Source organism: Ischnura elegans, chromosome X (genome assembly GCF_921293095.1).
Source record: "Ischnura elegans chromosome X, ioIscEleg1.1, whole genome shotgun sequence".
Classification (NCBI taxonomy): Eukaryota; Metazoa; Arthropoda; class Insecta; order Odonata; family Coenagrionidae; genus Ischnura; species Ischnura elegans.
In genome coordinates this window covers 106,097,274-106,111,691 of record NC_060259.1, presented here as the reverse complement: position 1 = coordinate 106,111,691, position 14,418 = coordinate 106,097,274, and the positions used below count along the sequence as shown (strand labels likewise).

General features: G+C 45.3%; 1 protein-coding gene across 1 annotated transcript; it reads left to right on the top strand.

The window, feature by feature from the left end:
• The first annotated feature begins 7,990 nt into the window (after positions 1-7,990).
• LOC124171234 (secreted RxLR effector protein 161-like) lies at positions 7,991-8,536 on the top strand. The gene has a single exon (XM_046550377.1). The coding sequence runs from the start codon at positions 7,991-7,993 to the stop codon at positions 8,534-8,536; it is 546 nt and encodes a 181-aa protein (XP_046406333.1).
• Positions 8,537-14,418: the final 5,882 nt, after the last annotated feature.

Genomic DNA, 14,418 nt, shown 5'->3' with positions numbered 1-14,418 from the left:
GGCACCAGGAACGTTTCTGGTGTGGGAAGTTTGTTTTGTCGCGAAAAGTAGTAGTCGCGTAGGGAAGGAAGCCGACTAGCGTGGGCTAGTGAGCGTCCAAGATGGCCGCTGAGGAGATGCAAATGACCTCCATCCCGAAACTCACCCGATCGAATTATTCGATATAGAAGGCCAGGGTGAAAACGGAGATGTTAAAGCAGGAATGCTGGCAGGCGGTCGTCCGATATGGAGACAAGGAAGATTACGTCCCGAACGCGAATGAATCGCGTGCAAGACGGAAGGCTAACTACACCGCGCTCGCTCTGATAGCGAGGACGACGGGGGACGATCTGATGAACGATATTTTGGATTTTGAAATACCATCAGATGCATGGGAAGCCCTCGAGGAGCAAGGTCATCAAAACACCGAGTATGGAGCCATGATGAAACTGAGAGAGCTCGCTACGATGACGAAAGGTAACCGCAGCATGATGGAGTACATCAACACCATGCAAAATTTGAATAGGATGCTGAAGAACAACGAAATGGAGATTAATGACAAACAATTAGCGTATTTGTGTCTGTCTGGACTACCGGCGGAGTATGAGATAACGGTAAAGACCCTGTGCGCCCAGCCCGAAAAATGAAAATGCCCGTAATGAAGCAAGTGCTGTTAGAAAGTGAAAAGGAGGTAGATGTAAAACCAGAAACACACTATCAGGCCCTCAAAGTGAACAGAGCCACAGCAAATAGGAGTGACAGCCCGACACATGAAGAAAGTGAGAAAAATGGAAAGTTTAAAAGTGCGGGCAAGACGAGGGAAGGACAGGGAAGACAAAATGGACGGAAGTTCTTTTGTTATTGCTGTGGTATGGAGGGTCATTTTGCGAAGGACTGTTTAAAGGGCAGTGAAAGCGCGGACAATAATAAGGAAATGATGAAACCCGATCACACCAGGACGGCATCAGTTGCTACCAGGGAGCACGTCGTGTGGCGAGTCAAACAGGAAGTACAACGCACCGACGCTGATCAGCGCGGGCAACCAGGCGAGCCCGGTCAACGCGGCGAGGCTGCCGCATCGAACCAAAAGCAGTATATCCAGCGTATATAAGACCAGCGGAGAAGCCACCGCGAGAGGCAGAAATATAAGAGAAGGTGCTAGCAGAACGCTGTGCTAGAGAGAACTGTGCCACCTCAAGTGTAAACCGATTTTTGTACATAATAAAAATCGTACATTGGAGGAGTATTATTTGCTTGCAACATAGCCTGGCAGCCGACCTTTACATTGGTGACTCCGACGTGATGCCGGACCCTGGGACTGCTATTGGAGCCGAATCAGCCCCCGTAGGAAGCATGCTGGACCGAGTTGCCGTTCGAGTCCCACCTTTTTGGCCTGAAAAACCAGCCCTGTGGTTTGCGCAACTGGAGGGACAATTCCGACTGCGCGGGATCACGCAAGACGACACGAAATTCTGGTATGTTGTCTCACACCTAGAGAATAGATACGCCCTAGAAGTGGAGGACATCATTACCGATCCGCCCTCCGAGGGAAAGTACGATAGGGTAAAATCTGAACTCATTCGAAGACTTTCGGCCTCGCAAGAACAAAGAATCCGACAATTGTTAGAGCGCGAGGAGATGGGGGACCGGACACCTTCACAATTTTTGAGGCAATTACGGACCACTGCCGGCTCTGCAGTGCCAAATACTTTTTTAAAGACCCTCTGGTTAGGTCGCTTACCAGCATCCATGCAAGCAATACTGGCAACCCAAGGTGACGAAGAACTTGAAAAGATAGCTCTGTTGGCAGACAAGGTACATGAGGTCACCCCTGAGCACCATATCGCTAGCCTACAAGACGGGCCCCGTATCGCAACGCTTGAGAAGAAAATTGACGACCTGGCGAAGCAGCTGGCAGCCCTGACGACCGACACCAGGAAGCTACGCCGAAGCAGATCGCGTTCTCTTTCGCGAAAACGAGATCCGGAGGAGAGGAACAAGGGCCTCTGTTGGTATCACTGGCGTTTTTGTTCGAAGGCTAGGAAATGCTCATCTCCTTGTTCGTATTCTCAGGAAAACGACCAGGGCCCTCGTTTATAGCGGCTAGCGAGCACAGCCCCATTAAAGGCCGCCTCTTCATGACCGACGCAAGGACAAAGGAACAATTCCTAATTGACACAGGTGCCGATCTCTGCGTCTATCCGCGGAGGCACATTAAGGGTCCCCGTTTTAAGACTTCGTACGAGCTAAGTGCTGCCAATGGGTCACGGACCGCAACTTACGGTTTCGTGACGCTTAACTTAGATTTTGGCCTTAGGCGCGTTTTTGTGTGGAATTTTGTTATTGCAGACGTCGACAGACCTATAATCGGAGCAGACTTCTTAAGTTTTTACGGTCTAATCGTCGACATTAAAAATAGGCGACTTTTGGATAACATTACCTCTCTTTCTACTCCCGGTCACCCGGCACAAGGCACGGTGGGGCAGATAAAAGTAGTAACGGGCAACTCTATGTACCACCGATTATTGAGGGAGTTTCCGGAAATTACTCGACCGATAGGAGTTTTTTCGACACCCAAGCACACCACGGAGCATTACATAAGGACAACGCCAGGCCCACCCGTGTGCTCCAAGCCCAGACGACTAGCACCCGACCGTTTGAAAGCAGCAAAAAAGGAGTTCGAAGCAATGATAAAGATGGGAGTCGCACGCCCATCGCAAAGCAACTGGAGTTCGCCCTTCCATATGGTGCCAAAGAGAGGGGTGGAATGGCGGCCATGTGGAGATTATAGAGCCCTCAACGCCAGGACTATTCCGGACCGCTACCCAGTCCCGCACATTGAAGATGTAGCCAACTCCCTTTTTGGGAAGGCAGTATTTTCAAAAATTGACTTGGTACGTGCCTACAATCAAATTCCGGTCGCTCAAGAGGACATTGCCAAGACAGCAATAACAACCCCATTTGGCTTGTACGAGTTTCCTTTCATGGGTTTTGGTTTGAGGAATGCCGCACAAACCTTCCAGCGCTTTATGGACGAAACAATCCGCGGTTTGAACTTCTGCTACGTCTACATCGATGATATTTTGGTAGCATCCGATTCGGAGCAGCAACATGAAGAGCACCTGAGGGAATTGTTCCAGCGATTGAAGAAGGAAGGCATTCTGATTAACCCCGCCAAATGTATTTTCGGAAAGCCTGCTATTAATTTTTTAGGCTATGCCATTTCCAAGGAAGGCATCAAGCCAATGGAAGACAAAGTAAAAGCGCTATCATCTTTTCCGTTGCCTGGAACAGCGAAGCAACTTCGGCGATTCTTGGGGATGATCAATTTTTATCGCCGATTTATTCCAAACGCAGCAGCCATTCAAGCGCCAATGACTGAGCTACTGAAAAGGCCAAATTTAAAAGGGCAGGCACCAATTGAGTGGACTACGGAAGCACAGCAGGCATTTGATGCATGCAAGACCAGTCTGACTCGGGCAGCGTTGCTGGCGCATCCCGACCCCGAAGCTATTTTGGCGATTGTGACGGATGCATCTGATTGTACCCTCGGCGCCGCCCTACAGCAGCGGACCTCCAACGGATGGCAGCCACTTGCTGAAAATGAGCCCGGCGCAGAGAAAGTACAGCGCTTACGACAGAGAATTGCTCGCAGTCTACGAATCCGTAAAATATTTTCGTCACATGGTCGAGGGGCGTCATTTCGTTATTTTTACGGATCATAAACCTCTCATTTTTGCTTTCCGCCAGAAGGCCGATAAAGTTACTCCGCGACAATTTCGTCATTTAGATTTTATCAGCCAGTTCACCACCGACATACGTCACGTGACAGGAAAGGAGAACGTGGTGGCAGATGCTTTGTCCAGAATCGACGAGGTGTCTGCAGCAATAGATTATCAAGCGCTCTCCCGATCCCAGGCGGAAGACCAAGAGCTACAACAATTACTAGCGTCCAAAACTTCGCTCCAGCTGAAGCGAGTTCAGATTCCAGATTGTGATGAGAGCATTTTCTGCGACATTTCCACGCAGACTGCTCGACCCTACGTCACAGAAGAATTCCGCCGCCAAGCTTTCAACACCGTCCACGGCCTCGCACATCCAGGTATCAAGTCAACAACGAAGCTTGTTACGCAGCGATTTGTGTGGCCAGGAGTCAAGAGAGATTGCAGAGTATGGGCGCGGACTTGCATCGCCTGTCAGCGTTCAAAAATTACGAGGCACGTGAATTCACCTCTAGGCGAATTTAAGTTACCTTCTTCGCGATTTGAGCATATTCACATAGATCTCATTGGCCCCCTGCCGGTCTCCCGTGGTTTTCGCTACTGTTTAACTTGCATAGATCGTTTTTCCAGATGGCCCGATGCTTTTCCTATTGAAGACATCAAAGCAGACACAGTGGCCATGGCATTTTTCGGCGGTTGGATTTCCAGGTTCGGTATGCCTTTGAGAGTCACAACGGACCGGGGAAGTCAATTCGAGTCATGCCTTTTCAAATCTTTAACCCGTCTGACAGGAACCCAGCACCTCAGAACAACGGCGTTTCATCCCGCAGCTAATGGACTCGTCGAGCGACTGCACCGCCAGTTGAAAGCAGCAATTAAATGCCATGCGGATCAATGGTGGGTGGAGTCACTTCCAGCAGTTCTCCTCGGATTGCGTGCGGCGTGGAAGGACGACATCGGTGGAACGGCGGCTGAACTGGTCTACGGCGAGACCTTGCGCCTACCTGGCGAATTCCTATCACCGCAGCCGCAGACCGTCGACACCTCCACGTACGTCGACATCCTCAGACGGCGAATGCAGAAATTGAGGCCAGCGAAATTGATACGACATGGGGAAAGGCAAACCTTCGTTTTTAAAGACTTGGCCATTTCTCCGAGTGTTTTCGTGAGAAGCGGCTCGGCGAAGGGCATTAAAGAGCCACCGTACGATGGGCCTTTTAAAGTTATAAGGAGATACCCTAAGTATTTCATCGTCCGATGTAAGGGGAAGGATAGCTCGATCAGCATCGAACGGTTGAAGCCTGCATATGTTTTGGCCGACGACGCGGACCCCAAGACGTCACCTCCAGCGGGCGAAGGTAGCAAGGGCAGCAAGGACGATCGTTTACAAAGGCAACCAGAGACAACAACACGTTACGGGAGAAGAGTCCACTTCCCTGACCGCTATCAAGTCCATTAAACTACTTTTTTAAATTTTTTGTTTACCTTGTACATTTTCCTTATGCTTTATTCTCTCGTTCAAAACATAGGTTTTGTCACTGCCAAGGGGGTATTGTGGCGAGTCAAACAGGAAGTACAACGCACCGACGCTGATCAGCGCGGGCAACCAGGCGAGCCCGGTCAACGCGGCGAGGCTGCCGCATCGAACCAAAAGCAGTATATCCAGCGTATATAAGACCAGCGGAGAAGCCACCGCGAGAGGCAGAAATATAAGAGAAGGTGCTAGCAGAACGCTGTGCTAGAGAGAACTGTGCCACCTCAAGTGTAAACCGATTTTTGTACATAATAAAAATCGTACATTGGAGGAGTATTATTTGCTTGCAACATAGCCTGGCAGCCGACCTTTAGTCGCACTGTATGCAAGGAAGTTCACACCAGGTGAGTGTGGGATATGGATCCTGGATGGTTGAGCGTCGGATCACATGACTGGAAAGAAACGCTTATTTAACTCTCTGCGTGATTATTCCGGGCAGGTGGAGATTGGGGATGGCTCACCGTTACCAATAGCTGGAATTGGGTCAGTGACCATTCACATGTCGGATGAGTGTGGGGGGAAAGATGTTGAACTCTCAAATGTCCTTTACGTCCCTAACTTGAAGGACCATCTAGTGTCACAGGGTCAGATAGAGGAGAAAGGACTAGAATTTAGGTCAAAGGACGGTGTTAACCGAGCGATTAAGGAAGGGTCAGTGATTTTTCAAGCCCACAAGGTGGGAAGACTCTATTTTATCTCTACCATTGGAGGAGCGTCTATTGAAAGTTTAAGGCAAGAATACGCAAAGAATTTCAAGAAAGCGTCTATTGTCTCTCAAAACACCTGGCATGTAAGGCTTGGTCACCCCAGCATCCAGACAATGAGAAACATTGAAGTGCTAAATGAAATTTGCCCCGAGAAGGTCACAGGAGCAGAATTCTGTGACATCTGCACAGTAGGAAAAATGAAGAGGAAGAAGTTCCCCTGCAACAGGCATGAAGAGGACGTGGGGATCCTCCACAGGATCCATTCAGACATTATGGGTCCAATAAATTCACCGTCGATCGGATGAAAGAGATTCATTATCACTTTCATTGATGAGTGTTCAAGGTTTGTGGCTAGTATAGCAATAGTGAGGAAAAATGAAGCTCTAGACCACTTCATTCGCATGAAGAATAGATGGGAGAACATCCATGGAAGAAGGATAAAGGAGTTGCAAACAGACAGGGGCACAGAATACATGTCCAGGGATTTTCAACAATTTCTGGAAGATAATGGCATCAGACACAGGAAATCGGTTGAATATACTCCCCAGCAGAATGGAATTGCAGAGAGAATGAATTTAACCTTGGCTGATATCGTAAGATGTCTCTTGCTTCAAGCCAGCATGCCACTGTACTTCTGGGCGGAGGCGCTGCAGACGGCAGTCTATCTTCGTAATCTACGCCCGTCAAAGTCGCTCAACTTTGACTCTCCCATGGAAAGGTGGAGCGGAAGAAAGTTAAAGAAGCAAGATGTGGAACATCTCCGGGTCTTCGGATGCCTCACTTGGGCTTGGACGCCAGAACCGAGGAGGGACAGCAAGTTCCTCCCCAGGGCACAGGAGTGTGTTTTCCTGGGATACGAAGAAGGAACGAAGGGGTACCGTCTCTGGAGCATCCAAGAGAGGCGGGTGTTCAACAGTCGGGATGTAGTATTCAGGGAGGGCCGATTCCCATTCAAAGAGGAGACCCATGCTGCAGACGGCCCAACCCACCAAGAGATGGCGTACTTCTTTGTCGACGAGCCAGGGGGCCACCATCCAGGAGAGGATGACCTTGTTGGAGTACAGCAGCACCTGGTTCCAGGGGAGGAGGTACATCCTATTCAAGGGGAGGTGGTGCACCCAATTCAAGGGGAGGTGGTGCACCCAATTCAAGGGGAGGAGGTGCACCATGTTCCAGCGAGGGAGGAAGAGGCTGGGCTAAGGAGGTCACCAGAGAAAGGATCTCCAGGACATGGCAATGCTGTAACCTAGAGCACACTACGTGCACTGATGTCCAGATTCCCGAGACTGCAGAGGAGGTTCTTCAAGGGTGTCATGCACCCCAGTGGAGGGCTTCGATGGAAGAAGAACTAGACCAAATGAGGGAACAAGAAACATGGGAAGTGGTAAAGAGGCCTTTGGGAGATAATGTTGTTACTAGTAAGTGGGTGTTTACTACCAAAAGGGATGAATGTGGTAGCACAAGGTTTAGGACAAGGTTGGTTGCCCAAGGCTACCGCCAAGTGGAAGGGATGGATTATTTTGAGACTTTTAGTCCTGTTATTCAGAGAAAAACAATTAGAGTTCTGATTGCAGCAGCAATTGAAAAGGGTTGGGATATTCAGCAATTGGATGTAGTTGGGGCATATCATAATTGTCCTCTTGTTGAAACGGTATATATGGAACAAGCACCATGTTTTCCTGAACCTGGTAAAAGCCCTCAGTATTTTGTTTATCATTTGTTGAAAAGTGTGTATGGACTTAAACAAACTGGCAGGAACTGGAACAATTTTTTGAATGAATGTTTAATTAAGATGGGTTTGATTCAATGTGTATCTGATCCTTGTGTTTACAAGGGAAGGGATCTTATTGTGGGAGTGTACGTGGATGATGTTGATGGTTGGAGAGGAAAGAAGCATTCAAAACTTCAAATGTGATTTGGCCAAGCAAGTGAAAGTCAAAGACCTTGGTAAGATCAAAAATTTGCTATCACTCAATGTGACAAGGACAAATGATGTCTTGAGTGTTAGCCAAGAGGCTTATATTGACAGCGTTTTGAGCATGTTTAATATGTCTGAATGTAAGGCTGCTAGTGCCCAACTGGAGTTAGGGAATGCCATGCGAAATGTGAATGAAACTAATGATGCCTATTTTGACTCGCGCCTTTATCATCAGGCGATTGGTTGTCTTCTGTTTCTTCCAGGAGGAACTAGGCCAGATATTGCCAATGCTGTCTGCAAATTGAGTCAGCACTGTGAGACACCAACTAAAGGAGACTGGAAGCGTGTGAAGCATGTGTTCCGTTACTTGAAGGGGACAAAGGACTACGCTCTTAACTTCTCCAGGACTGGTAAACATATTGAGGTGTTTGCAGATGCAGATTGGGCAAACGATAGGGCTGATGCAAAGTCCATCTCTGGCTACGTGGTCAAGTTAGCTGGGGCAGCAGTGATTTGGAGGAGTAGGAAGCAGGGATGTGTTGCAACCTCTACAACACATGCGGAATATATTGCTATGTATGAGGCCCTCACTGAGGTAATGTGGTTGAAAGCATTCCTGCAGGAGACTGAATTGAGTGTATTTTTCTACGCCGTGTGCTATCAATGTGGACAATAGAGGGGCAATGTGCATTGCTAAGAACAATTCGGTGTCCGACAGAAGTAAACACATAAATGTAAAATTTCACTTCATCAGAGAACAGGTGGCAAGTGGAGAGTTCATTTTTAAGCATGTTTCATCAGTTGAAAACAGCGGATATTCTAACAAAATCCTTACCTGGACCAAGAACCAGATCATTTTCTGAGATGATGGGTTTACAGAAAATGTTATTGCATGGTCCATAAGTAATGATTATTTTGAGTTTCTTTGAATAGAAAGTGTAGTCATGTTTTTTTTTGCTTTGTTTTTCAGTTTTTCATTTTTTTGTTCATTGTGATGCATTATTTATGAAAAATGACGAGGGGAGGTGTTAAAGTGACGTTAATTTCATAAATATTATAATTTTGTGTTTTTTTCACGAATTTTGATTTGCTTTTGTTTTTTGTACGCTGAACAGGTGACGAACGAATGAAATAAATTTTTTAGTCTTTTTCCAGCATTCAAACGTTGTGGTTCATACTCAAAATCCCTAATGACCTAATCCATCCGCGTTAATTAAGGGAGTCAAATTAGCGCAGTGGAAGCTTATCTTTTAACAGAAATTCATTCACTGGGCTTCAGGAACGTAATTCAGAGGCCCAAAAAAAATTAAAAATGTTTTGTTTAAAAATTTCCTTTCGCATGTATTGTGCCGGGATGCCAAGGAAAAGACAGGAGTTGACCCAAAGCTCAACTTTTCAGCTTCCCTAAAGATCCTCAGTTGGCGAACAAATGGATTCGGGAGATCAGAAGAGAAAATTTCACTCCTACGAAAAACAATAAGGTATGTACCCTTTCTCGCTGGAATTATTTCGATGTAATATCTAGCTAGATGTGGCTTAGGAATGCCGATGAACGACTCCAATACTGAAAGTGGCGATTTAAAGATTGTAGTTCAATTCATTTGAATTCATTTTGTATTTTAGTAGTAGTAGTATTTTGTTTTAGGGTGCCTCGACAACTAAGGCCATTTGCACCACCGTCAATCCATAAAATCAAATTTTAAAAAAATACATTAAAATAAATTTAAACATTGATAAACATTTGAAAAAGAAGGGGTAGTCAGATGATAAAAATGTTGGAATTTTAACACTATTAATTAGCTCGGTCTCAATTAAAGACTAAATGACTCAGCTGATACTATCAGGGTTGTCTCCTAGGATGTGCCCCAGGTCTCCCCTGATGTTCAGCCGATGGCGCACAGAACGGTATTTCTCACACTCTGTCAGGAGATGTGTAACAGTAATGGGAGAGTCGCAATCATCACATAGGGGTGGAATTTTCTCTTCAGTTAAGAGTTACGAGTGGGTGAGAGCGCAGTGCTCGATTCTCAGTCGCGTGATTACGACCTCCTCCTTGCGATTCCTCCTGACAGACGTGGGCCACGCTGAGATTGCCGGCTTGATATTGCGCGTAGAGTCTTCCCAGTCAGAGAGTGCCAGGTCTCTTTCCACTTTTCTAAGGTTATCATGTTCATGATCGCCTTCAAATCCTCGTATGGTACCAGCACAGAGGCAGCAACGTCGTCTTCGATGGCTCCCTTCGCGGCCGAGTCGGCGCTCTCATTTCCAGCAATTTCCACATGCCCAGGGACCCACATAAAACGGATTTTAACTCCTTTCCGATCAAGGGACCGTAGTTTGTTTTGAATTTCCTGGACGATTGGGTGACAAGGAGAAAAACTGGAAATGGCCTGAAGGGCGCTCATGGAGTCGCTGCAGACCATAAAGGACGCGTTGCTACACTTAATTTCACCCAGAGCCATCTATATGGCGAACAGTTCTGCCGTATAGCCGTTACACAACGGACTGATCTTGGCCTTGAGGGTTCTATGGTGTGACGAGACCACAGCACACCCGCACGCACGCTCAGACTTCGATCCGTCCGTGTAAACAGGGATGAAGTCGGGATGGCGGTGCATTATTTCCTTGAAGCTATGCTGGTATTCCGCGACAGTTGCCAATGATTTTAGATTTTAGTGGAGGACAAAGCTGACCTGTGGGAATAGTACTTGCCAAGGTGGGTTTTCTGAATTCCCAATGGGGTACACCTCTGGGAGTATCAACTCAATGTCCAAGATAAAATTATTAAATGCAATACTCAAGGAACTAGTTGCCCTAGGCCGCCTGTTAAAAATATTAATAAAGTGTGGGTTAAAAATAATATTCAAACTAGGTTGCCCTCTCATTGTTATAATTTTAGCAACATAGCGACATGAGGATTTTTCGGCGTGCAGTCAACGGGGGCTCCCCAGAATCTGAGTATACACTCAAGACCGGAGAAGTCCTGAAAGCTCAGTTGCCAATCGAAGCCCCGCATTGTGAACAGTGTTCAATAGTCTCAAATAACTCTCACGGGCAGAGGAGTAGACGAAACATCCATAGTCTAATTTCGAGCGCACCAATGCTCTGTACACTAAAAGCATCGTGGAGCGATCGGCACCCCACGAGTAATTACATAAATATCGCAGGATATTCAAAACTTTCAAACATTTGTTTTTTTTTTAACTGAATGTGCTCACGCCAATTTAAGCGGCGGTCAAAAATCAAACCCAGAAAGTAAATCCGTATAAGATAGAATTCCGCCGCTCAGGCGCATTTTTGGTGGAGGAACATGTGCCCGCTAACGATGGAAGTGGACAAATTTCGTTTTTTCCACGGAAAAACGAAACCCACTTCGATTCCACCATTCGCCAAGTCTATTAAGGGTCAGCTGGATGACCCGTGCGGCACTGGCAAGTGTAGACGATCGACAGAAAATGACCAAGTCGTCCACGAATATTCCATTGTAATGTAAAAGACATAAAAAGTAAAAAAGGAGTAAAAAAATAAAAAACAAAATATATACGTAAATATTTAAGATATTAAAAACTTGGAGCAGCATTAACCCGGAAATCTGTGGGATAATTGCTTTAAGCGACTTTTCCTTCCCTTATTCCTTACTTTTCGATCTCGGTGTCGGAAATGCAGAGAACTTCGTCCATATCGTGGGTTAAAATACCGGAGAAAGACTATTCCGCGAAACTCGATAAGAAAGCTCTGTCAAAAATAGTACTTATGATACGACCAGAGCTGTATTCGTACACGAGGAAGGCAAAAACCGCCAAAGAAGCATGGGATTCGCTTCGAAATACTTTTGCACCTTCTGACCCATTTGGTAAGAGACTTCTTCTGAAGAAATTATACACGTCAAAGCTCCAAGACTACCCAGATATGGAGGCGTATGTTGGTGGTGTCATGTCGGTGGTTCATAAGTTGTCAGATATGAACTACGACACTGACGATGGGCTAATTGCCTACGTGCTCATTAACGGTCTTGGTGAGTCGTATGACGCTCTTTCAACGGCCCTTGACAACTGCGGGAAGACTCTGACATCAGCATTCGTCAAGTCAAGGTTATTGGCAGAGGATGCTAGGCGAGGAGAAAATAAGGCGGAGGCAGCAGCCTTAGCAGTAAAGAACCACGGGAAGCAGCAGTACAGCCAATCCGAGCCCACGCAGACGCAGAGGAAAACAATGAATTCCAGGAAATACAAGTGCAACAAGTGCCAAAGATTCGGGCACAAGGATTCCGAATGCCGTACCATCGTGAGGAGCCAGCCTTCCCGGGACTATAAAGAGAAGGTTTCAGCTTTCCAGACAGCGATGGGCGTATCACCAAGAAAAATCGGTTGGTATTTGGACTCTGGTTGTACTGAACATATGTCAAACCAACGACATCTTCTGAAGAAATTTATTCCCAGAGAAGGATTAACTGTAAGTGTTGCAAATGATAATACCTTAGATTGTGAGGGAATTGGCATGTCAAATGTTCATATTGATGATGGTGCTATTACAGTTAATAATGTGTTGTTGGTGCCTGGTCTCTCAGCTAATTTTTTGTCAATATCCCAAATGGCTAAGAAAGACTTAATTCTTGTATTTTCTAAAAAGGGATGTGATATTTATCATAAAAACAATGTATCTATTTGTGGCAGAGTCAGTGGAACTGCTTCACTAATGGATGGTTTATACAAATTAAATGAAAGCTTCCTATGAAAAATTTTAACGTTAACCATGTAGAATCTGTTAAAGGTAATGCTTCAGCGAAGTTGTGGCACAGGAGACTTGGTCACATGAGTTCAGAAAGAATGAAGCAGTTGTCCAAGATAGTGGATGGCTATGATTTTACGAGTGGTATCCAGAGTCCATGTATAAGCTGTTGTAAAGGGAAACAGGCAAGGAAACCCTTTCATTCTCAAGGTAGCAGATCAAGTGCTGTTTTGGAATTGATTCACAGCGATGTTTGCGGACCAATTGAGGTAAAATCAGTTAATGGTGCTCGATTTATGCTAACGTTCATTGATGACTATTCACGCAAAATATTTGCTTATTTTTTGAAAGGCAAAGATGAAGTCACTCAAGTTTTTATAAAATTTAAGGCCAGAGTTGAAACAGAAACTGGTCGAAAAATAAAGACATTGCGATCTGAAAATGGAGGAGAATATGTCAATAAGAATTCAAAAGATTTCTTGACTTCAAATGGAATCATCCATGTTCTCACAGTTCCCTATTCACCTGAACTTAATGGAGTTGCTGAGCGAGCTAATACATCAATTTGTGAAATTGCAAGAACCATGCTACATGATACTGAATGTCCCAAGTATTTGTGGGCAGAAGCTTGCAATACTGCAGTCTTCATAAAGAATAGGTCCCCTCATGCTGCCCTCACTAATATTACTCCTGAAGAGCTATGATCTGGTAGAAGGCCAAACATTCAAAATTTTAGTGTGTTTGGGTGTAAGGCAATGGTTCATATACCAGATGTTAAGAGAAAGAAATGGAATGTAAAGAGTGACCAATGTAGATTTGTAGGTTATGCTGATATATCTGGCTGCTACAGGCTGATGAATAGCAATAATGAAGTTATTGTTGCCAGAGACGTTATCTTTGACGAAAATAATGAACAAAGTGATGATGTGTCTGATAACTCTAATTTTGTGCCTGTAATGGAATTGTTACGCCATAATACTAAAGAGGAAATGGGAGCTGAAATGTCTTCAGAGGGAGACACACTTTCTGAAAGGAGGTATCCCTTGAGAGAGAGGAAATCAAAGGTTTTCCCTGATTTCGTTACTTACAATGTTCAGGATTTGAATCTGTTAACTGATCCACTGTCCTCAAGAGAAGCCCTCTCTAGACCCGATGGAGACAAATGGCATGCGGCCATGCAAGATGAGTTAAAGTCCCTAGCTGAAAATGGTGCATGGTCTATTGTTCCTAGATCAGAGGGAGTAAATGTAGTACCTTGTAAATGGGTTTTCAAACTGAAGAAGGGAATAGATGGGAACCCTGATCGATATAAAGCTCGATTAGTTGCGAAGGGGTTTATGCAAGCTTATGGTATCAATTATGAGGAAACTTTTGCACCTGTAGTTCGTGTTGAAACATTGAGACTATTAATTGGGCTAGCAGTGGAATTATCTTTGCAGATAGATCATCTTGATGTCAAAACTGCTTTCCTCAACGGGAAGTTAAATGAAACTGTATATATGGAATTGCCTGATGGTGTGAAATGCAATGAATCCATAAATAGTGTGGCACATTTGCACAAAGCTTTGTATGGTTTGAAGCAATCTTCCAGGGTATGGAATGAAACTATTCATAATGTTCTGATTGAGCTAGGTTTTGTTCAGTCTAAGCACGAAGCTTGTGTTTACTTTAAGAAAGATGGTACTAGTATTTTAATTATTGCATTATATGTTGATGGTTTGTTATTGTTTCACAATGATAAAAAGGGAAAAGATGTCATTAAAGAAAAATTAATGAAGAAATTTAAAATGCAGGATTTGGGCAGAGCAAAAATGTGCCTTGGCATGAGAA

Coding starts and splice junctions, on each gene's coding strand:
- LOC124171234 (XM_046550377.1), top strand. CDS start 7,991: ATGTCTGAATGTAAGGCTGCTAGTGCCCAACTGGAGTTAGGGAATGCC.